We start from the raw sequence: 24,279 nt of genomic DNA, 5'->3' as shown, positions 1-24,279 counted from the left end.
GGTCCAACAGTAAAGGTGTATGAGCTTACACATCTGGGATTCGCGTTGGCGCAATAACCAGTTGCGTCAGACCATATGCTAAGGCGAAGATCATCATGTAATCATGATGCATCTTTCCTTGTATATGTGAAAAAATATTCAAAATTATTTAAGAAAGTATGTACTATTGCTAAGTCAACGCATATTAGAGAAATAATTAAAAATGCTTCAAATAAAATAAAAATGACTTGGAAAGTTAATAACTGGGAATCTGGAAGAGCGAAAGACTGCAAGTTTGAATATAATCTAATAATAAACAATACAAAAATCCACTCTGAGCAGGAAGTAGCTTCTGCTTTTGAGAAATTTTTTTCTGACATTCCAGTTTCCATCTCAAGCACCCTTGTGTATTCCACCAGTGTTGCCGAGTCACTTCTTTTGGAAAATGTTAAGGAATGTAAACAAAATTTCAATTTTTTGTTGTTAGCCCAGCAGAAATAATTAAAGCTTTCAGATCCTTAGAAATGAAAAAAACTGCTGATATATGGGGCATATCTGTAAAAATAATAAGTTCTGTTATTGACGTCATAGCACCATATCTAGCACTAGTTTTTAATAGCTGTATTAAACATGGCGTGTTTCCTGACCTTCTGAAGTATAGTAAAATTACACCAATATTTAAATCGGGACTCACTTCTGACCCGAATAACTATCGCCCTGTTTCGGTGGTGCCTTACCAACCCTTAGTAAAATTTTTGAAAAAAATATTTTAAGCCAAATGCTTACTCACTTTAACACTTATAAGTTACTTCATATAAAACAATTTGGCTTTACTAGGGGCTCTCGACTACGGATGCCGGTGTTGAACTCATCACGAATATTTTTGAGGCCTGGGAGGAATCACAGAATGCACTTGGTATCTTCTGTGATTTATCTAAGGCTTTTGATTGTGTTCAACATTCAACGCTGGTCAAGAAGCTATGCCACTATGGTATAAAAGGATCTGCACTCGATCTTCTGATCTAAATAATAGGATTCAGAGGGTCGAGGTGAATGGCAGGAGATCTCCTGGGACTCCTCTCGGTATGCGGGTACCACAAGGGTCTATTCTTGGACCCTTCCACTTCCTAATTTATATAAATGATCTACCTAACCTTGTAGAAAAAAAACACGAGGTGGTATTGTTTGCGGATGACACTTCACTTATATTCAAAGTGAAACGAAGCCAAGTTTTATATGACGAAGTAAACAATGCTCTATCTGACATCGTGTACTGGTTTAGCGCCAATAACTTATTGTTAAATAATCATAAAACCAAATATATTAAATTCACCGCGCCAAATGTCAAAAATGTAGATGCGAATATTTTATTAAATGGAGAGGTGGTAAAACCTTCCTTCCATTACTCCTTGGCATTACTCTTGATTCCAAATTGCAGTGGGACCCCATATTGAAAGATTGGCGAATAGGCTTAGTTCTGCAGCATATGCGGTTAAGAAAATCAGACGGTTAACTGACATAGATACGGCGAGATTAGTATACTTTAGTTATTTTCATAGTATTATTATTAGTATTAGTATTATCCTATGGTATATTGTTATGGGGCAGTGCGGCCGATATTAATACTATCTTTGTGCTGCAGAAGAGAGCTATTCGCGCGATTTATAACCTAGGTCCTAAAGAATCATTAAGAGAAAAATTTAAAGAAATAAAAATTTGGACTGTTGCTTCTCAATACATTTTTGATAATGTTTTGTATGTTCATAAGCACATTGAGGAATTTTCTAGAAACTGTGACATTCATAACGTTAACACTAGGAACAAACATAATCTTGTTATGCCTACTACTCGGTTGGGTCGAGTTAGTAAGTCTTTTGTGGGGCGATGTATATGCTTCTATGTGGGAAAGGTTATTATAGCATAAAAGATTTTCTTAATGACACCACGGACTGGGATTAAAGCGAATACCCTCAGGCTCTTTAATTATAAATGTTTATTGTACGATATATCATTTTAATCCATATTTTATATAAAAAAAAAAGCCCGCTGAGTTTCTTGCGCCCATTCTTCTCAGGTCTGAGGCAGTCTCTTTTGAATGGGTGGTAGATTTTGACGTTCAATAAGTGATTATAAATCCTATTTTGAATAAAAATATTTGAATTTGAATTTGAAGTCGTGAACAGATCTCCCTACATGATCGGTGGTACGCGAGACTAGCCATTCGGCGTGGTGGGCGTTAAAATCGCCAAGACATACGATCTCTGCAATAGGGATCTGCTCCAACACGGAATCTGTAGCTGTGTCTCTGCGTTACCGCTTTGTGACCTATACAGGTATGCGTAGATTCGCGGATGGTCGTCGCAGTCTACACGCAGCCAGATGATGGATAGGTCCTGTCCTGCAAGAAAACTCAGGCGTCGAGAACAGACATCCTCCCTGACGTAAGCGCACACGCCAGCCCGCGGTATAAAGGAGTGTTCCAAATTATACCCCGGGTATATTGACCACTATTAGGTACAGGCCCTAATTGTGGACGCCCAGCGATGGATTCTCCAGGACTGCATAGCCTGGTACCCTCCTGGAGTAATCTATTTTTAGTCCGTGCTGCCATTTGTATTTGGGAGGGGGGTGTAGGCCTCCAGATACCCCACTCACCGGACGAAACACAGCGGCATAGCCGCTATTTCACGCCGGTTTCGAGTAGGGGAGTGGTATTTCTCCGGGCGTACCCAATTCGGTTGTGTCCGTGAGAACCCAACATGGCACTACCACTCCTAAATACAAGATTTTATGACGATACGTCACTCGAACGGTTAGCTCAGTTGGTTAGAGCACGATGATATATGAGATAGTAGAAATGTTTTACTTTCCTTATTTTTAAGTGGAATAGTAGCTACTCATTTTACCCTTATTATTTTTATAATTATGCTGAAATTACAGACAACCCATGTAAACTGCAGGTCATGCTCAAAGAACTGGAATCCTAAAACGAAAAGATGGGCCTGCAGATGAATACAAAGAAGACCAAGCTGATGACGAATAGTTTAAGATCACCGATTGAAGTAAACAGCGTAACAATAGACTCCGTTGACGAATATACTTACCTCAGCCAGATAATCTCCCCTACGAATACTACCTCAAAGGAAACACATAACAGAATAAATATAGCATGGAAACGTTACTGGTCCCTAAAGGAGATTATGAAAAACCCGTCAATACCAATAAAACTTAAAAGTATTGTTTAGAACACCTGCATACTCCCAGCCATGACGCATGGATGTCAAACATGGGCACTATAAAATAAAATAAAAAAGCCTTTTATTCCCATACTAAATTACATAATTACATAATTAAGTTAAGCTAATTTTAAAAATTAAAACAAACTTATAATTATTGTTAGTAAACTTAACTTAAGCCTAATATTATAAGAACTTAAAAAGATAATAGTTTTATGTTAGTTTTTCTTTTTTTTCTATATCTTAATAATAAATGTTTAATTAGTAGTATGGGCCCCTCTTTGGATGAAGGCCTCCTCCATTTTTTTCCACACTATTCGGTCTTTGCCCAATATAAGCCTGCATTTTCCAGCGTATTCAATCACATCATCAGCCCACCTCTTACATGGTCTTCCAACTTTTGTAATGCCCACCGGCCCTTTCCATTTCGTTGTCTTTATCGTCCATCTGTTGTCTGTGAGTCTTGATATACGACCGGCCCATTGCCATTTTAGTTTCAATGCGTGGGTCAGTGCATCTTTTATTTTTGTTCTTTATCTAATTAGAACATTTCTTATCTTTTGAATTTGTCTTATTTTCAATATACTTCTTTCTATTGCTCTCTGTGTCGTTCTAATTTTTTGTTTTACTTTATTCGTGAAAGTCCATGTTTGACATCCATATAGAAGACAAGGTAATAAGCATGTCTCAACTACAGTTTTCTTCAGCTTCAGATTGAAATCTCCCTTTAGAATTTCTTTCAAAGACCAAAATTTTTTCCAGGTTAGATTCCTTCTTCTTTCGACTTCTTCTTCGTTGGAATTTTTATCAAATGATATTTGTTTGCCTAGATATATATATTTTTCAACGTATTCAATTTCATTGCCGCTAGTGGAGATGGGTATTTGAAAACTGTTGGTCATCACTTTGGTTTTATTGAAATTCATTTTTAATCCAATTTTTAAACTTTCTTTGTCTAGTGAATTGATCATATTTTCTAGGTCTTTGCGAGTTTCTGCTAGTACTACGATGTCATCAGCGAACCTTAGATGACTCAAGAAACAGCGATTAACTATTATGCCTTTGTGTACCCAGTCAATTTGTCGAAATACATAATCCAGTACCAAAATGAAAATTTTTGGGGACAGAGGGCCTCCTTGTTTTATTCCGCGTTCGATTTTTATTGACTCTCCTCTTGTTTCCAATTTAACATTACTGGTACTATTAGAGTAGATGTGTTTTATTATGTTCTGACATTTTTGAGGTACATTAAGGGATTTAAGTGCTTTCCAAATTGAATCATGACTAATACTATCGAATGCTTTGTTATAATAATCAATGAAAGCTGCGTAAAGTGTTCTATTGTACTCTTTATATTTTTCGAAAACTTGTTCTAAGGTGATCCATTGTACTGAAACCTGAGCGACAGCCAGCTTGTTCTACAGGTTGTTCGTTATCAATTTGTTGTGTTATCCTTTTGAAGATTATTGAGGAAAATAATTTATATATGTTTGCCGGTAAATTAATAGGCCTGTAGTTCGCTATATTGTTAGGATCGCCTTTTTTATATAATAATAGCTATGAATACCCGCTTCGCTGGGTAATTTTTAATTGTATACTTATTTGTTAATGTTAATAATCTATCACTACTTACTTCACAATTTTTCACATAAAAGACACATTTTCTTTTTTCTTATTAATTTATTGATCTTACTTATTTTTAGATTAAAATCTTACGACTAAGTTGACATTAATATCTTTTATCATCTAACATTAACTGATATCCTACACATTTTTATTGAAATACATTCTTATATACTACGTTTACAGTTTTGCATTCTGGTGCATAAACAAATAAATTTTCTTTCTGTCCTACGCGTGAAAAAGCTACATAGAGTTGACCATGTGAAAAACAGGATTCTTTTAAATTAACTCCACAAAATCGGAACATCTGACCTTGCGCCTTATTGATAGTCATACTATAAGCTAATCGTACAGGAAATTGTAACCGTTTAAAATAGAATGGTAAATCATTCGAAATTATTGGAATTCTTGGTATAAAAACCAAGTTTCCTTTTTCTTTGCCAGTGAGAACTTCTGCCTCAATGATGTTGTTCAAAATTTGTCTTGTACCATTGCACAATTTTGGCGTATTAAGATTTCGCATTAATATGACTGATGATCCAATTTTTAGCTTTAATTCATGAGAAGGCTTACCAGGTGGGTTTAATGAATTTAAAAATTCCGTTGGAAACTTTCATCTTGATTCATCATTGTATCTATTGATTTATAGATTTTTTCCTCTCCCGGTATCATTTCCTGTATTTTTTCATTTATTCGTTTTACTGCATCATTTTTTGTAACCAAAATTGTTCGCTCAGACAACCATGTTTTATTTAAATAATTTTGTTGTATGGATGGATAAATTTTGTCTATAAGGTGTTCTTCGGTGTCTACCACATGACATATCTCTTCAGTTAAAATTATTTTACCAGACTGTGGATCTAGTGGGTAGGTGCCATTCCCAATTTTCAAAAGATTGTCGGCAAATTCTTGTGCTTTTGGATCTCCAGTAATTAACGCTCGCATATTTTCTGTCAGTGATAACTTTTCAACATTGTTCCAAAAAATTGATCGCTTTAAACATGCATTTATTTCGTCAGCTGGTGTTGATTTTGGAATAACTGGTAACGTTTGTCTAAAATCCCCTGATAGTAGCAATAAAGCATCTCCCATTAGTTTTGTATTTTTCCGAAGATCCTGTAATGTTCTATCCAGCGCTTCCAGTGATTTTCGATGAGCCATCGTGCACTCATCTCATATTATAAGTTTGCATCTTATTAAAATTTGGCCACGTACAGAAAATTTTGTGATATTACAGACTGGGAATTCTTGTTCAGCTACATTTAATGGCAAATTTAGTGCAGAATGTGCCGTTTTTCCACCTTCCATTAATGTCGCGGCAATTCCAGAGGATGCCAATGCTAATGCTATTTCATTTTTCACCCGAATTGTAGCTAGGACCAAATTAATGAGGAAAGTTTTTTCAGTACCTCCGGGTGCATCTAAAAAGATTATTCCTCCTGCATTCGTCTCAATACGATTTATTATTGTGTTATATACTATTCGTTGTGTTCATGTTAATTTTGGTTCATTTTCTTCAATGTAACGTTGCAATTCATCTTTATTATAATTAAGTTCTTTTGATAATTCAGAATTAGTCGCGCTTAATTCGTTTCTTTTAGGAGATTGCACTCCGAGAGTAACTAAAGTTTGATTACATATTGCGAAACATCGATCTTCTAAAATTATCAAAGCTTCATTATAAATATTAACGTTGAATGTAATATTCATATCTTGATTTTCTCTACGTAGTCTTGCTAGAATATCATCACTCATACTATCACGATATTTCAGCCATAGTCTATTCGGATTTGAAGGATTACACGATGTTAGAATTATAGCAAAGAGTTCTCTTAGTTGATTCGCTGTTGCTGTTTCTGCTGCCTCTTTCATTGCCTGCTCCCATTGATTATCATTTTCTAATAAACCACGACGCTGGCATGCTTCACGATACGTTTCGCAAATGTAACCATCTACTGTTCGAAGATCTTCAAAAGAAGTTGGTCCACGTACTTCATGAAGTAGTAATAGTAGTAATAGTAGACGTAAATAGAAACATTCAGCATTCTTTGGATATACCGTATATACTCGACCAATAGCTTTATCTTTAAAGACACATTTAAATCCTTCAACCGAAACTCCTTTCTTTCGTCGATTAAATACTTTTCGCGATGAGTCCCATGTGTAATAACTGGGAACATCTCCATAAAGAAGAGTTCTAGCAAATAGATCACTTCGACACAATTCGAAAAATGCAGTTAACGTAGTATTAACAGGTTGGTTTGCAACTTTTTGTGCTGTTTGATTAGTAAAATATACCCGTTGCCCATTCTCAAGGTGAACTGCTAAGTGAAAAACAGCTGGATCCCTGCCATGAATCGGAAACCCCAATATACGCCAAGCTGCCTCATTACTATTTATATATCGTCCCATTTGATAACTTAAAATGTCATCATATCTATTTTCATTTGTAATTTCAAAGACAGCTATATCACTTCCTTTGCTAATATAGTTACACACATATTTAATTGACTGAACTGAACTGCAATATTCTACATTTATATGTGCATTAAACATTTTCGATAATAACGGATTATAAGGGACAACCCATCGATTATCAATTTCGATTTCTTCACCCCGTACTCTAATTTTTGCCGTAAATCCTCCTTCACTCGGTGGTCGACGTCGGTATTGCGGATATCCATCATCTCCCGTTTGCGTCTCACTCAAAAATGATCTTGGATATCGTTTTGAGCATTTATTATCTTTTATACAGGGTGATTGCATATTAAGTGCCCCGCAAGGTCCATGTATCATTTGTTTCACGATTATTTCATATAGAACAGGATCTTCAACCGGATTTGGGAATTCTGCTTTAATAACGTCATCGATTTGATTTGAGTGAATTTTTTCTTTCAGCCAAATTAAATTGTGTGAGTGTGGCAACCCTCTCTTTTGCCACTCAATGGAGAACATCCAGCTATTAACATTTCCGAAAATACAACTCTTCACAATTGCATTAATGAATTTTACTTGTTTCTGTTTAAACACGCGCGCAATTAAATCATGTCTGTCTTGTGACTTTTGTCCAAATTGTAATTCATCTTTAATTTCCTTCCATGACGAATTGCACGTAAACGTTATGAATAAGTCAGGACGACCATATTTTCTCACATACGCCATTGCGTCTTGTGCATATTGAAGCATATGCCTAGGGCTACCAATGAATGTAGAAGGCAAAATTACTAATCATCCCAAATTTTCAACATCCCCATCATTGGCTACCGCATCTCGTAAGTGAATATATTCATCCGTTCGTAATTTATTTTGATTTAGACGAATAAATAACAATCTTTCTGCTTCTATTTTTGCTTGCATATCAACAATAAACTGTAAAAACAAGTTCCGACAGTTGAGTATATGATTGTATTTATTCACTCTCTCCATTATCCGATATGCGTAAAATTCCTTTTCCGGAAGAAACTTTTTTGTTTGTAGGGCTATTTGTTTGTGGATCAACATGCTGAATATTAAAATGGTAACCGTCTTCACCATGACAAAATATTAGTGGATACTGTAAGGCGTCATACATGTGATGAGTTTCAGCGATGCGTTCCAACTTATTACTTCTTCGTTGTACCACAATATCCCTATAACTACTTTAATTGTCCACCATAACTACGCGATTTCTTCACTTGAGGTGCATTAAATCGTCTTTCGTGTTCGCCAATTGGCTTTTTACCTGCCCGAATTATTATTTTATAATTATCCGAAACCATTTTTTCCATCGCAGTCTTAAATATCTTTATCAACTCATTATTTTCATGTAGAAAGCGCTGTAAATAAAGAATTATATCTCGACGCAATTCTGTAAAATTTGAAAGCCTTTGATCCAGTTCGTCTTCTTCATTTCCTACAAAGTAAATTTGTAAAAACTTCGGAGTATTATTTGGGAGTGACAATAATGATCCAATTTTATGATATACTTGTCCCTGTATTTTAAATACTGGATTAAATCCTTTTTCTTCAATTACTGCAGTTGCTCCAAATGAAGTCATTTGAAAGCATGCATTGTAATTTCTAATTTATTGTAAGAATTCTTTAGAATTTTGTGTTTCTCCTTTCATATATTCTAGAAATTCCGGTGGCAGTGATTTTAACTCTGGTAATTTAATTTTGCCACTTGAACAGCATATACTTTGCGTTTCTCCTTTGAATTTTTTAGCTTCACAAAATTTGCATACTTCATTCATTCTTCCGATCACTATACTTGAATGTTCAAAATAATTTCTAGTAGGATTATAATGAAACGCCTCTTGTTCAAGACTGTATTTTTCCCGACGTTTTTGACGAACAGAATATACAGTTGTTTTAGAAACTTGAGCCTCCATTTGTTCATTTTGTCGAAGATCACGCATTCTTATTGCATTTTGTATTCTTCTATCATCTGCCTGTTCATTTGTCTTTCTTTTTCTTTGCAATCTTTTTCTGATTCGGTCCGTTTCTTTAGAATCATTAAGCTGCTCTTCAGTCTGATTATTTCGACTTTGATGATAATTTTCTCGAAGTAATGTGAGACGTTGTTCTCTTTCGTCTGTAGTTTCATTTCTCCGTGACATTTTTTGCCTTTTCGATACAATTCGAGAACGTGAGAATACGCATTTACGTTTCGGCATCGTTAGTAATATTTTAATTTTTTTTTTCACCTTTTTCACACTGCACTAAAATAAAAAAACTAAAAAAAAAGAAACAATATTGTGTATTACACTGCACGTTAAAACTTTTGATTCGTCACTTTAAAAAACACTATACGCTGTTATTTATGATTATTTAATTTTTAATATTTATTTTTTCGTTATACAATTCTTATAAAAAATCGACTGAAGCACGGGTTTGACATTTCAGCTTATATAGTCGCAAAAATTATCCCCACTACCGACAAAATTTTCCGGATTGTTCTAATAATTTCGACTTTTAAGTATCTCAAGAAATTTTAAAAGTTTCTAGAACGATCCAGCATATTTCTAATCTATCAAAAAGTTGAGATACATTTTGGAGCTTTCTAGATCATTGGAGGAATTTCCAGAACATTCTATATTGATCAGAAAATTAGCATACAATCTAGAACATTCTTAATCGTTCAAAACCGTGGCATATAAATCATTTCTAAAACATTCTGGAATATTCTAGATCATTCTAGAAATTTCTAGGTGATTCTAGAATTTTTTCGAACATTTCAAATATATTTGATCAATCAGAGCCTTGGAATACATTCCAAAGATATCCAAATTATTCTTGGATGTTCTAGATTATTCGATAAATTTCTAGATCATTCTAGAATTTTCTAAATCATTTTTATTCAATCAGAATCTAAACGTAGATTTTAGAACTCTTTATATAATTCTAGAATTTTCCAGATCATTCCAGACATTTCTGGATCATTCTAGAATTTTCTAGAACATTCTCATTCGATTAGAATCTAAATGTAGATTTTAGAACTTCCCAGATCATTTTAGAATTTTCTAGAACATTCTTATTTAATCAGAATCTAAACGTAGATTTTAGAACTCCCTACATCATTCCAGAATTTCCCAGATCATTCTAAACATTTCTGGATCATTCTAGAATTTTCTAAAACATTCTCATTCGATCAGAATCTAAACGTCGATTTTAGAACTTCCCATATCATTTTAGAGCTTCCCAGATCATTTTGGAATTTTCTAGATCATTCTAGAATTTTCTAGAACATTTTCGATCGATCAGAACATTGGTATACATATTAAAGCTTTCTAGAACATTCCAGAAATTTCCTGAACAATCCAGACCATTTTAGATCAATAATAGTCACATTTTCAAAGTTAACATCTTTCAACCCCCGTATCTTTTACACCCTTATAATTATCGACTTGCAACCACCATAGTGCACAATGGGAACCTTGAACCTATTGCCACATACAAACACTTTTGGTCTGCGATGCGTAGTTTTGGCTGCAAGGTGAAATATAGGGACACACACCTCCAATTTTATATATATAATAGAAGATAATAGATATGATATCTGATGCATTGTTTCGGTACTACTTCTGTCTCAATTATCATATTAAATAGCTTTGTCAGATGAAGAACAAGAATGGGTGCATAAAATTTAAGTATCTAATGAGATAATGACTTATGTTGTCCGGGCCTGGGCTATATACTTCTGTTTCTTGTATTATAATATTGTAGCTGTACCTACAACCAATAATATCAATTAATACAAATGTCTAATACCTAACTTGTAACGTAGCATTATAGATCGTAGAAATAGTAATCGTGCATAATAACTGTAATAAGCGTATGCCGAAAGATTCGTTCTAACAAGAACATTTTATTTTATATAACGTAATATTAGCTCTGACAAGAACATTTTATTTTGATAGTCGAAAGAAAGTACGATGCTTGAAACTTCACTGAGATGACTACTGGTGATCTGTATGATTCTATGAGTTGATGTACAGCATTATGAAATGGTTCTTATCAGAGCTAATATTACGTTATATAAAATAAAATGTTCTTGTCAAAGCTAATATTACGTTATACAAAATAAAATGTTCTTGTCAGAACGAATCTTTCGGCATACGCTTATTACAGTTATTATGCACGATTTCTATTTCTACGATCTATAATGCTACGTTACAAGTTAGGTATTAGACATTTGTATTAATTGATATTATTGGTTGTAGGTACAGCTACAATATCATTTGTCTGTGTACATTTATTATTTGTATGTTTTGTTATTTCAGACCTCAGTTCCTCTTCCTCTGTTTTGCGATATAATTCTTTATAAAAATTTGATGCTTGATCCATTATATCTTTTCTAGTATTTGCTATGATTCTTTTATTTTCAATTTTGGGGATCCATGTTTTATGAGTACACAATTCTTTGAAAGCTCTTTTTACGCTTCTGTTCTTTTCTAAATTTTTTGTGATAATATTTTTCCTATGAGTACTGTAATCTTTTTTTATCGATTTTTTAGTTTCTTTATAAATTTTACTCAATTCTTCTTTAAGTTCTTTATTCTTATTTTTAGTATTTATCAATTCTGTTCTTTTTTTAATTAGATTGTCTGTTTTTTCACTAAATATTCTGACCCGGTTTTTCTTTTTCTGCACTTTTTGTGGTGTAGGTCTTTGTAATATAGCCTCTACTACAAAATTGTAATAAGTTTGTACATCAATTTCTTTTTCCCATTCTCCTTGTTTCTTTTCCATGTAACATTTACAGTGTTCTAAGTAATTCTTTGTTTCTTCTTCTGTTTTAGGGATGGGAAGCTTTGTTCTGTATGACCTCCTACCCTTCTTGATACAACTTAATATAAAAGTTAGTCGTAACAGTCTATGATCCGACGGAAAATTTAGTTTACTTAAGATCTCAAAGTTTGTGACAGATTTTGGTGAATTCGTCAGGACAAAATCGATTTCATTTTTGACTTTTTGATCTGGCGACATCCACGTCCATTTATTTTTTAATTTTTTATTAAAAAACGTATTAGTTATTGACATTTTGTGTTCAAGAGCATATTCTATTAATCTTTCTCCTCTTTCGTTTCTTTGTCCAATGAATCATATTTTCCCATGACCATACTTTCTCTTGTTTTAGGTTGACCTATTTTTGCATTGAAGTCTCCTTTAACTACAACCTTGCTGTCTGCTAAATCATGCGCTTTTTGAAGGTCATCATGGAATTTATCAATATCTGTATCACTTGCTTTTTCTGTAGGTGCGTATACCTGTATTATTGAAATTTTTATATCGTAAAAAGACATTTGTAACAGTGCTACTCTTTCTGATATTCCTGTGAAATTTGATATATTTTCTTTAAATCTCTTCTTCACCAAGAATCCTACTCCATGCTTGCCTTTAGTTTCTCCCATGTAACAAAATATATATTCTTGATATTCTTCTATACTGCAGCCTAGTCTTCTTACTTCAGCAAGTCCTATTATGTCACAATTAATAGATTGTAGTGCGTTAGTTAATTCTAAAAGTCTTTCTACCGAGGACAATGATCTCACGTTGTATGTACAAATTTTTAATAATTCTTTTTCTTTGGATGGAGGGTTTTGGTCTAAATCCTCACAATGACCAATCGGATTGAGGATTGGTTTCTTAATTTCCTTATAATTATTGTGTTTTTACTTGTTTTTTCTTTGCGGTTTATTGCGGTGGCTGATGATTATTTCCTGTGCTGTGTTTTTATCTCTGGTCATGATTGGCGTTAACGATGATAAAGTGCTGCTTCTTTCTCTCATCACATCAAATGCATTTTTTCTATTCTTTTTGTTTGAGCTATTAGTCTGTTTGCGTATTTGGCTTAGAGGTGAAGATGGCTTTCTTTAATGTCGTTGGGTAGTTTCTGAGGAAGTACTATCTTTAACTATGAGTTTATCAATTTGATAATTGTAAAGTTTCCTTTGCTTCTTTCTTCCATCATCTTTATTTTTAGTGCTTTTCTCTTTTCAATAACTTCCTCAGAGTAATCATCGGTGATATAAATGTCTTTAAGTTTCTTCTTGTTTTTTATTATTTCGTATTTCATCCATCTGTTCGTTAGTGAAATGAGTACTGGCCTTATTTTTCTGTGTTCTTCTACCTCTTTCTTTCCTATTCTGTAAATGTAGTCAATATCACTGTTACTCAAGTTTATATTTAATTCGTTTTTTAGTTTTTCTACTGCTATTTCCATAAGGTTAACAGTTGATCGTTCATTCTCTTTTAGTCCGTGTAAAATAATATGGTTTTTTCTATTTTGGTTCTCCATATTTTTTCTTTTTTCTTTTAGGTTTTGATTTTCTGACTTTAACTCTCCAATATGAACCATTAAAGAGGCCAATTTTGTATCCATTTGCGATACTATCCGTTCAGTTTGATGTTGCATTTCATTTTATATTTGTTCGAATAAATACTGCAGGTCTTTCATTTGTAATTGTTTTTGCGGTTAAAATTTTTACAGGGGTTATAAATGAATGAAGTGGTATGATATTACTTATATTTTGCTTTAGAGTATACTAAGGGAAATGGTAATAATATATTTTTTAACGTAGTAAAATGAAAATAAATAAAATAATAATATATCAGTTTGAATTAGAACCGGAATCGCCGATGTTCAAGTCCGTTCTCATTACCACTTGGCCATACTGTATTTTAGAAATAAATCGAAATATATGAAGTGATGCCGTTCAAATATCAAACATCATGAGCACGATTGCACTTAAGTTTGTTCAGTTTAAAAGTATCTTCACAACTGAATTTATTTTTCACGAACACATATTCACTTAGTTAATTATTATAGCACAAAATTACGATTTTATTTAGTTAATCCTTAAAATCCGTGAATTGTAGTTCCGTGTTATGGTGTATAAGTGTAGGTTTTGCTTTGATTTGTCACTAATCTATGACACTTAATGGTGACGCTGGAACCACTAGAAGTTTTGATTTCACAGTATTAATTCAAGATTCACTTTAAATTTGTGTAATTTGCTGCTTGTTATTGAAGTACGGACACTTATCTACTTTTTAAGACTAAGGTAATATAGATTTAACAACTAGGATAATTTGAAATTTTAACATTAACAGAGAGTAACGTTTACTGGACACTGAATACACGGCAGTAGGATATATAGATACTTAATTAAATAATCCTATTAATATTATAAATGTGAAAGTTTGTATGTCTTGATGTATGTTTGAACTTCTTTAACGCAAAAACTACTGAATGGATTTTGATGAAACTTTATAATAATATAGCTTACACACCAGAATAGACATTGGCTATTATTTATAAATCTATCGCGTGAATTATACTTTATATGTCTAAACAACGTTTGCCGGGTCAGCTAGTATATTATATTGTTTTTATTACAAAAAACAAAATACTTCTCTTATTATCTCCTTCAATCAGCTGTCGGCAAAGTAACTTTAGGTAGTTATATTAGTAAAGTAGCTCAGCGTTTTAAGGATGACGCAATAGCTCCGAGCACAACAACACTAAACTTTAATTTCACTTTTTACTTTATTTACCAATTATCAAGTTTTTCTAACAATATATATATTTTATTGGGGTAGAAACTATACTTTTAAACCTAATTTACTCATACGCCGGTTTCGAGTGGGGGAGTGGTATTTCTCCGGGCGCAACCAATTCGGTTGTGTCCGTGAGAACCCAACATGGCACTACCACTCCTAAATACAAGATTTTATGACGATATGTCACTCGAACGGTTAGCTCAGTTGGTTAGAGCACGATGATATATGAGATAGTAGAAATGTTTTACTTTCCTTATTTTTAAGTGGAATAGTACCTACTCATTTTACCCTTATTATTTTTATAATGATGCTGAACCACCTCCGATTTTCCGATGATCTGATAATAATTACAGACAACCCATGTAAACTGCAGGTCATGCACAAAGAACTGGAATCAGAAAGCGAAAAGGAGGGCCTGCAGATGAATACAAAGAAGACCAAGCTGATGACGAATAGTTTAAGATCACCGATTGAAGTAAACAGCGTAACAATAGACTCCGTTGACGAATATACTTACCTCGGCCAGATAATCTCCCCTACAAATACTACCTCAAAGGAAATACATAACAGAATAAATATAGGATGGAAACGTTACTGGTCCCTAAATGAGATTACGGAAAACCCGTCAATACCACTAAAACTCGAAAGTATTGTTTATAACACCTGCATACTCCCAGCCATGACGTATGGATCTCAAACATGGGCACCAACGATAATCTCAATAAACTAAAAACATGTCAACATAACATAGAAAGAAGTATACTAAGGATTAAGAAAATCGATAGAATAAACTTAAACTCAAATGGCAATGGGCAGGACACCTAATACGAGGCCAACAAGAAAAATGGGCCAAACTGGGAGACCGAGTCGTAGATGGAGCGACGATTTAAAAGATGCTGCTGGTGTGATAGAAATCGAAAACAATGTGAAGATTGTTATTAAAGGCTATTATTATTATTATTATTATTATTATTATTATTATTATTATTATTATTATTATTATTATTATTATTATTATTATTATTATTATTATTATTATTATTATTATTATTATTATTATTATTATTATTATTATTATTATTATTATTATTATTATTATTATTATTATTATTATTATTATTATTATTATTATTATTATTATTATTATTATTATTATTATTATTATTATTATTATTATTATTATTATTATTATTATTATTATTATTATTATTATTATTATTATTATTATTATTATTATTATTATTATTATTATTATTATTATTATTATTATTATTATTATTATTATTATTATTATTATTATTATTATTATTATTATTATTATTATTATTATTATTATTATTATTATTATTATTATTATTATTATTATTATTATTATTATTATTATTATTATTATTATTATTATTATTATTATTATTATTATTATTATTATTATTATTATTATTATTATTATTATTATTATTATTATTATTATTATTATTATTATTATTATTATTATTATTATTATTATTATTATTATTATTATTATTATTATTATTATTATTATTATTATTATTATTATTATTATTATTATTATTATTATTATTATTATTATTATTATTATTATTATTATTATTATTATTATTATTATTATTATTATTATTATTATTATTATTATTATTATTATTATTATTATTATTATTATTATTATTATTATTATTATTATTATTATTATTATTATTATTATTATTATTATTATTATTATTATTATTATTATTATTATTATTATTATTATTATTATTATTATTATTATTATTATTATTATTATTATTATTATTATTATTATTATTATTATTATTATTATTATTATTATTATTATTATTATTATTATTATTATTATTATTATTATTATTATTATTATTATTATTATTATTATTATTAATAATAATATCATCATCAGAGCTCGTCATTGTATAATACAAAATTTTGTACTTACTAAGAAATAAAATGTATGCGAGTGTTTAATGTATTTTTTTTTATATTTCTCGTTTTATTTTTAAAAAGTTATTATTGTCATTTTACTCATTAGGTAAATTGCTTTCGATATCAGTTTTAAGTTTTTTGATATCTGTTACAGTTACGGAATAATCGCCTGTGCACACATAACGATCACCTACACCCTGTATATTGAGTTTATAATAAAATTGTACAAAATAAGTTGCGTCTTACCGAAATGTCCACCATATGTCGTAGCTCATGACATTCATCCAACAAAACGTAGCCATGAAAAAGTAATATATAGCACATGCTGAAACAAAATAAACGCCCTGTTGTACACGTTAAATTTATGCCAGCTATTAAGCTCTACCGTTGCTCTAAGTTTGTATATACTTTGTATGGTTCTAATAATATATTATTTTGTTTATTTATTTATATGTATAATGAAACTTACAGCTATTAATATTACATAAAGGTATGATAAACGATAAATATTACACAAGCCAAAATAGTTCCCAGCTTATTACTATGTTGTTTGTTGTATGAAGTTTTAAGACTTATTAAAAATAATTACAAAAAAAAGTACAAAAATTAAAAGAGCCAATTAACTCACTGATACAAATATAAACCTTAGGTACCAATTTTTTTAACAAAAGATACAAAATCGTACATATTACATCGAAATATGTCTATTTGGCTATAACAGTCATTCTGCTTTCTGCAAGCTCTGATCAGAAATATACATAGGCTGCACTAAAAGTATCGGGAATGGAATATTTCCACTGTTCCCGTCATATTAAATTATTTTTAATTGAAAACTCCTTGGTTTTAAAAATCAAATACCATTCAAACAAAAAAGGTTCTCGGTCTTGTCACAAGGTCTTTTACAAGGTCTTTTCAAACTTGTTTAGCCGTTGAGAAAATGGAATTGACTCGAGAAAATTCTAGAGCGATGATTTATTATGACTTTCGAAGTGGTTTAACACAAAAACAGTGTGTTGACCGGATGATTTCTGCATTTGGTGATGAAGCCCCATCCAAACACACAATTTATCGCTGGTTTGCTGAATTTCAACGTGGACGTGTCAAGCTCAGTGATGATCCCCGTCAAGGTCGTCCAAAAACTGCGGTCACCAAAGAAAACGTTGATGCTGTGCGTAAGCTGATTGAGGAAGATCGACATATGACATACCGCGAAATTCAGACAACTTTAGACATTGGCATGAGTCAAATACAAATAATCTTGCATGGACAATAAGGTATAAAAAAGTTGTTTTCCCGATGGATGCCGCATTTGCTCTGTGAAGAGCAAAAAGCGGCTCGCGTTACTTGGTGCGTCAGAACTCTCGAAAGATTCCACGCAGGATCCTCAAATGCTGTATACAACAGCGTATCAGGTGACGAATCCTGGATATACGCTTATGAACCCGAAACAAAAAACCAGTCACGAGTTTGGGTATTCGAAATTGAGTTAAAGCCACCAAAAAAATGGTGGCCACGTTTGTCTCCAAAACCGGCCATGTTGCGACTATTCCTCTTGAGGGACAAAGAACGGTTAATGCAGATTGGTATGCTAGCATTTGTTTACCACAGGTTGTTTCTGAACTCCGTAAAGAGAACTGCAACCGCCGCATCATCCTCCATCACGACAATGCGAGTTCTCACACCGCGTACAGAATGAAAGAGTTTTTAGAGCAAGAAAACATAGAACTATTAGACCATCCGCCGTACAGCTCCGACCTAATCCCTAATGATTTTTATACTTTACCTAAAATAAAGAATAAATTGCGTGGTCAGAGATTTTCATCACCTGAAGAAGCTGTGGACGCCCACAAAACGGCCATTTTGGAGACCCCAACTTCCGAATGGAATGGTTGCTTCAATGATTGGTTCCATCGTATGGAAAAATGTGTCAAATTTCGCGGAGAATACTTCGAAAAGCGATAAATACATTTTTAAATAGTAATGTTGTGTCACTTCCTTGATTCCCGAAACTTTCAGTGCCGCCCTCGTATTCTTACAATAATTAGTTCTAAAGAATGGCACTAAAAACTTTTAGGTACATACTGAGAATTATACACATCTGATCCAGGATTGATCCATATTTCATTATCGCCAGCAGAACATATACGACCATCATGCTACCCACGCATGACATCAATATTTTACCACCAAGACTCTGCAATTCTGGTAATAAGAAGTACACGAGCAGAATCAATCCAAGGAATACTGCAGACAAGATGATACCTGAAAATATTGACATGATGACACTGAAATCTATTATATTTATTCGTGCTTATCTCGCTAATGTTATGAAGGGATTAGATTGGCATTTGATTATTTTGGATGAAACATATTATCAGCCAAATAAAAAATAATAATCACCAAATACGATATTGGTCTCTTTATTACATACTAGCTGTGCCCCATACCTTGTTAGCGTGTACTTAAATCTATCAATTTTACTATTGAGTCTATGTCGGTAGTTCTATGTCTACAATTATTATCATCAAATCATGCATCACCAAATTCAAAATATTTAATAATACATGTGCTTCGTTTTCTAATATGGAAATAAGGGACGAGTTGAGCAGGATGTTCAGCTGATGGTAATTGATACGAACTGCCCTTTACAATGCAGTGCCGCTCAGGATTCTTGAAAAACTAAAAATTCAGAGCGCACGTCACCTTGAGACATTAGATGTTAAGTCTTATTTGTGCAGTAATTTCACTAGCTACGGCGCTCTTCAGACCGAAAAATAATAATGTTTACACATTACTGTTTCACGGCAGATATAGGCTCCGCTGTGGTACCCATAATCTAGCCGTAGCCGGCATCCTGTGCAAAAGGGCCTCCCACTGGTTTGTTTATTTGTGTGGGTCTCGTGCCATAACTACACAGCTAATCATGAAATTTTACACACAGATTGGAAAGATATAAGGACATTTATTTATTTATTTATTGCACCAACAAAGTATACACTAATACATGCAAAAAATTAATATATAGACAAAAATACAAGTTGAGTGCTACTTCAATTATAGGCGCAAATAACATTCTTATATAAAAAGCAAGTACATTAAAAAGTAAAAAATTCTATGTTTTAAAAATTAAATCACGATTATGTCATAAATTAAAAATTAAATCACAATTACATTGAATTAAATTAAATTACAATACATACATAGTTAAATTATTAATTTTATAGTAATAATATAATAATTAAATGATTCTACAGTTTTTACTTATAACAGGTGAAAAAAAACAATTTACCAACAATAAAATAAATAAAATTAATTTCATACATTAATTACAGCAAATTATAATTAAAATTAATACAACAAGCAAAAACAAATAATTATTAAAAATTAAATAATTGTATTAAATTCATATTTTACATTACTTCAATTAACTATCTACTAACTAAGATGATATTTTATTGTCTCATTCGGCAATTTCTTAAATTGTGTTATCGAATTCGAGAAAATGTCTATCTCTAAGCTTTCCTTAGTGTTGTCTTTTTTTGGTCGCTATACCAACAGGGACTATGTAATGAATCGAATTATAACTTTTCATGCATCGGTATAGTGGAGTGTTTTGACCCAAATTCGATTTAGTTCCGTTTATATTGAAAGGAGGTTTCTTTAATCCTTGTACTTTCCTAGGAATATTAATATTTATTTTAGATAAGAGATCGGGGCTATCTATAATTCCATTAATAAGTTTGTACAGAAACATGGTGTCAAGCATTTCTCTACGATGTCAAAGTGATTTGGGACGAAAATGTAGCAGACGATCTTTATAACTTAGAAGGTGCCTAGACAAGTTGCAACTGTAGGACAAGTGCCATAAAAACCGCTTTTGTACAGTTTCTAACCGCTTTACATATATCTCGTAGTGCGGATTCCACACAGAACTGCAATATTATAGGATACTACGTACGAGACATGTATAAACTACTACTTTAGTCCTGGGCCTCTTATATTCTTTACAGTTGCCTTTACGAAGCCCAACATTCTAAATCCCTTGTTGTCAATATCGTCGATATGTAGGTTAAAACGGAATTTGCTGTCTAGAATGACTCCCAAGTCTGTAGTGTGGTTGACTACATTCAGGGTTATCTGATTAATCGGATAAAGTTTCTTTGGTGTGTGATTTTTCCTACTAAATCGAATTATGTGACGTTTTTCTGGATTAAAGCTCATTGCATTCTCAGACATAGAGTACATAGTTTGATTTGTCATGTCTTTTGTCATTTAACCTAAATACACACCACAGTTTTAGAATTATAGAAGGAAACATAATAACACACACAAAACGACAGACAAAAATTTCAAAAATATTTGAATTGGAGTCAGACGTATATTTATCACAAAAAAATGCAAATACAGCCAGAGCCAAGAGATATACCGTACGTACTACCTATTGATCTTCCTGAAAGAGGATACCCCAATACTTATTAAGGAAGGAGGTGTTTCAAAAGTTTTTTTTTAATAAAAGGATGTGATCACTTGAGCAGGAGATCACCAACATTCCGATAAAGTTCATTTTAATAAATTTTGATGTTATTCAGTCTCCCTTTGGGTAGTGACACAAAGATGCAAGAATCCGATAAAGCATTTGAATCATACCTCCACTGCTATAAGGATGTAGATCCGACGTTATACTTACCATAAATTTCATAATCTTCCCGCGTATCGTCGTCATCATCATCAGTCGGTTCTACAATGCTCAGTCGAAGTTTCACTGATTGGCCAAATTCAGAACCAACAAAATAGTCTATGCAGAAATCTGTTGTTGGTATATTTCGCCATCGGTAATACGTATTAGGCACTTCTGTGTATACCAAGCCTTCCTAAATAAAAACATATGAATGTAGCTAACATATAATAAAAGTTATTAAAATTCAAATAAGTTTCGAATTTAACACATGCCGAGACTGAGAAATGCCGTAGTTTAAATATGTTTACATATCAATGTATATATTTATTAAGATGTTTTATTGTAATAATTTCTCGGTCTCGTGGAAATTCAGCTCAAGGAGCAAGTTTTTGGTTGTTTTCTTGCATTTTTTTAAAGTCTGTGGATATACATGTTTAGTTTTGCGTTGACTGCATTATATATCTGGTTACTGTAATTATAGAATTGTCGTCTGGCCAGATTTGTTTGATAAGTTTTTGGAGGCCTCAATAATAAATCTGATTTTGGACTATATAGCTAGTTAGTCTTATTGGATATAATTTAATTACAATAATATCAAAAAAAATGCTTAATTTTTAATTTTTAAAAATTAATCCGTTGAATAAAATCGAGCTGATAAAGAAATACTAATAAATCCCGAATAAACTATAAAACCCCCGAAAGTACAAATATTATAAATATTACCTCGTTTAAATAAGTAGGTAATCCATCACTGTCATAAAAAAATTGTGAATTGAGAAATGTATCATTCGAAAATTTTCCTGGTAGTAACATAAACATATCGCCCAAGGTTTTATTCGTGAGCTTATCATGTTCGTGCCTGTCGTAGAGATATACAGTTGAGTAGTTCGTCTTGAAATCTATGTCAGTGCAAATAAAGTTGTTCTCACCAACAATCGCATATTGGTTCTTAGCGCAACACTTATTTATACATTTTTTGTAAGAACATGTCGTGTTATCATCGTCATTAAGCACTATATCTTTTTTGGACGCAAAACAATAAATCCGCACAGTAGCTAAGTATAATAATATTAGTAATAACATATTGGTAGTAACGTGCTAGTCCTCACATTTCGTAAAATGTATTGGTGCTTCACAACAGGAAACAATTATCATTGCTATAAATAGTATATTTCATTGTGGTTTCCAGTGATATTTGTAACGGCTTACGTTTCAAAATTGTTAAATAAATTAAATTCTTTTGGAGTAATACTTTTAGCAACTAAATTACAATTGCTAGTTCTGTTAAACTACAGTTAATAACCTACTCGCTTTGCTTATTATTTACTATAAACTTAGTGTTATGTAAAGGGTCATTATATTTTAAAAAAATATATAAATAGATAAAAATATGGATAACATACCTAATTATTGTCTTTGTAGGAAGGATTACTTTATAAAATAATTAAAAAGTTTGGGAATGGCTAATAATATAGCAACATTATATTATTATTTCTAAGAGGGCTGACCAGAATAAATTGAAGCAAAAAATGTAAGCAAGAATTAATTTATTTAATAGTTATCTTAGCCACTTTAGAATGTTTGCTGAAAACGAACAAAATAAATGTAGGTACATATTCATCTATAAGCTCTTGTCAAAGTGGTTGCCAAGCCCAGGCCTGTCTCACTCCCCGTGTAGGTATCAAAATCTGCAGAGTAGGCCAGCCAGTAGGGACTCACGTGCGAGTGACACTCGCGCGAACTTTGTTGTCACCAACTTAACCGATCCGACTGATATTTTAACAATAGAGAAACATAAATAAAACAAAGCATATTAAAGGTTATTGAGATCCAAATTTAAATTTTCTAAGTGTCCTTAAGACTAATAATCATTTTTGTGACACGGATAAAATCGATATTTTTAGCTCCGGTATTAATTGAATTAGAGCCCATTTGGTAAAACAATTTAGTAGTGATTATCAAATTAACATTAGGCGTGAAATTATTCCTTTTTTACCAGGCTTTCAACTGGCGATGGGAGTGCGAGAAGTTTTATTTAATAATTTTATGAAATTCTATTTAATAATTTTTAATTATACTTGTGTTCAATTATTAAAACTTTCGTGTGTCATTATTATGATGCGCAAGAAAGTACCTGTAACGGAAGCTGAATGCCTGAGGCAGGATATATCGGCCATTATGCGAAAACATAAAAGTCCGTAACCGAATATCCCTAGACAGGACTTCCAGGCACTATTGTCCTCACGCAAAAATCCTGATATCCTCGTATTAATAGCAGATAAGGGTAACGCTATTGCAATTATAGATACGGAGGAGTACGAACAGAAAATTACACAGCTAGCCAGTGATACCAGCACTTATAAAAAGGTAAACCCCACAGCTCGTGTAACTTCCAAATTTAACAAGTTCCTATCCTCGTTATCAGATGAAGAAAGTAAGCGATTGCGTCCCACAACACCCCCAAAAATATATGGTCTGCCGAAAATCCATAAACCGAACTGGCCTTTACGTCCCATTGTGAGTCAAATTAACGCGCCTACATATAAAAGTTCACGTCACATGGCAAGTTTTTTGCAGACGCTGACCGGAAAAACACTGAGCTTTTTAAGGGACTCCACACATTTCATTAATCTATTATGAGGATATAAAATATCCGACACGAGGAGATAATGGTCAGCTTCAACGTCTCTTTTTAATAATGTACCAGTAGCAGAAACTATAGATATCACTAAACAACATTTAATTGCCTATAACATACCT

The 24,279-nt window shown here is 32.2% G+C and overlaps 1 protein-coding gene across 6 annotated transcripts in view; it reads right to left on the bottom strand.

The window, feature by feature from the left end:
• Positions 1-22,631, bottom strand: part of LOC126970089 (G-protein coupled receptor Mth2-like) — a 43,634-nt gene extending 21,003 nt beyond the window's left edge. For 3 of the 6 annotated variants that reach the window (XR_007730533.1, XM_050815812.1, XM_050815814.1), the window contains exons 1-4: positions 22,243-22,631; positions 21,529-21,712; positions 18,924-19,103; positions 17,088-17,166 (exon numbers count right to left, since the gene is read on the bottom strand). Coding sequence is in view for 3 of the 6 variants with exons in the window: in XM_050815812.1 (XP_050671769.1) it covers positions 17,088-17,166; positions 18,924-19,103; positions 21,529-21,712; positions 22,243-22,602 (803 nt within the window). In the remaining 3 variants the exon portion in view is untranslated. Of the gene's footprint in view, positions 1-11,008; positions 11,049-17,087; positions 17,167-18,923; positions 19,104-21,528; positions 21,713-22,242 lie in introns of those variants that run through there. The other 3 variants (XR_007730534.1, XR_007730535.1, XM_050815813.1) reach the window with 3 other exon arrangements.
• Positions 22,632-24,279: the final 1,648 nt, after the last annotated feature.

Source organism: Leptidea sinapis, chromosome 20, assembly GCF_905404315.1.
Source record: "Leptidea sinapis chromosome 20, ilLepSina1.1, whole genome shotgun sequence".
Lineage (NCBI taxonomy): Eukaryota > Metazoa > Arthropoda > Insecta > Lepidoptera > Pieridae > Leptidea > Leptidea sinapis.
Note: the sequence above shows the minus strand (reverse complement) of the source record. Positions and strands in the feature narration are given on the sequence as shown.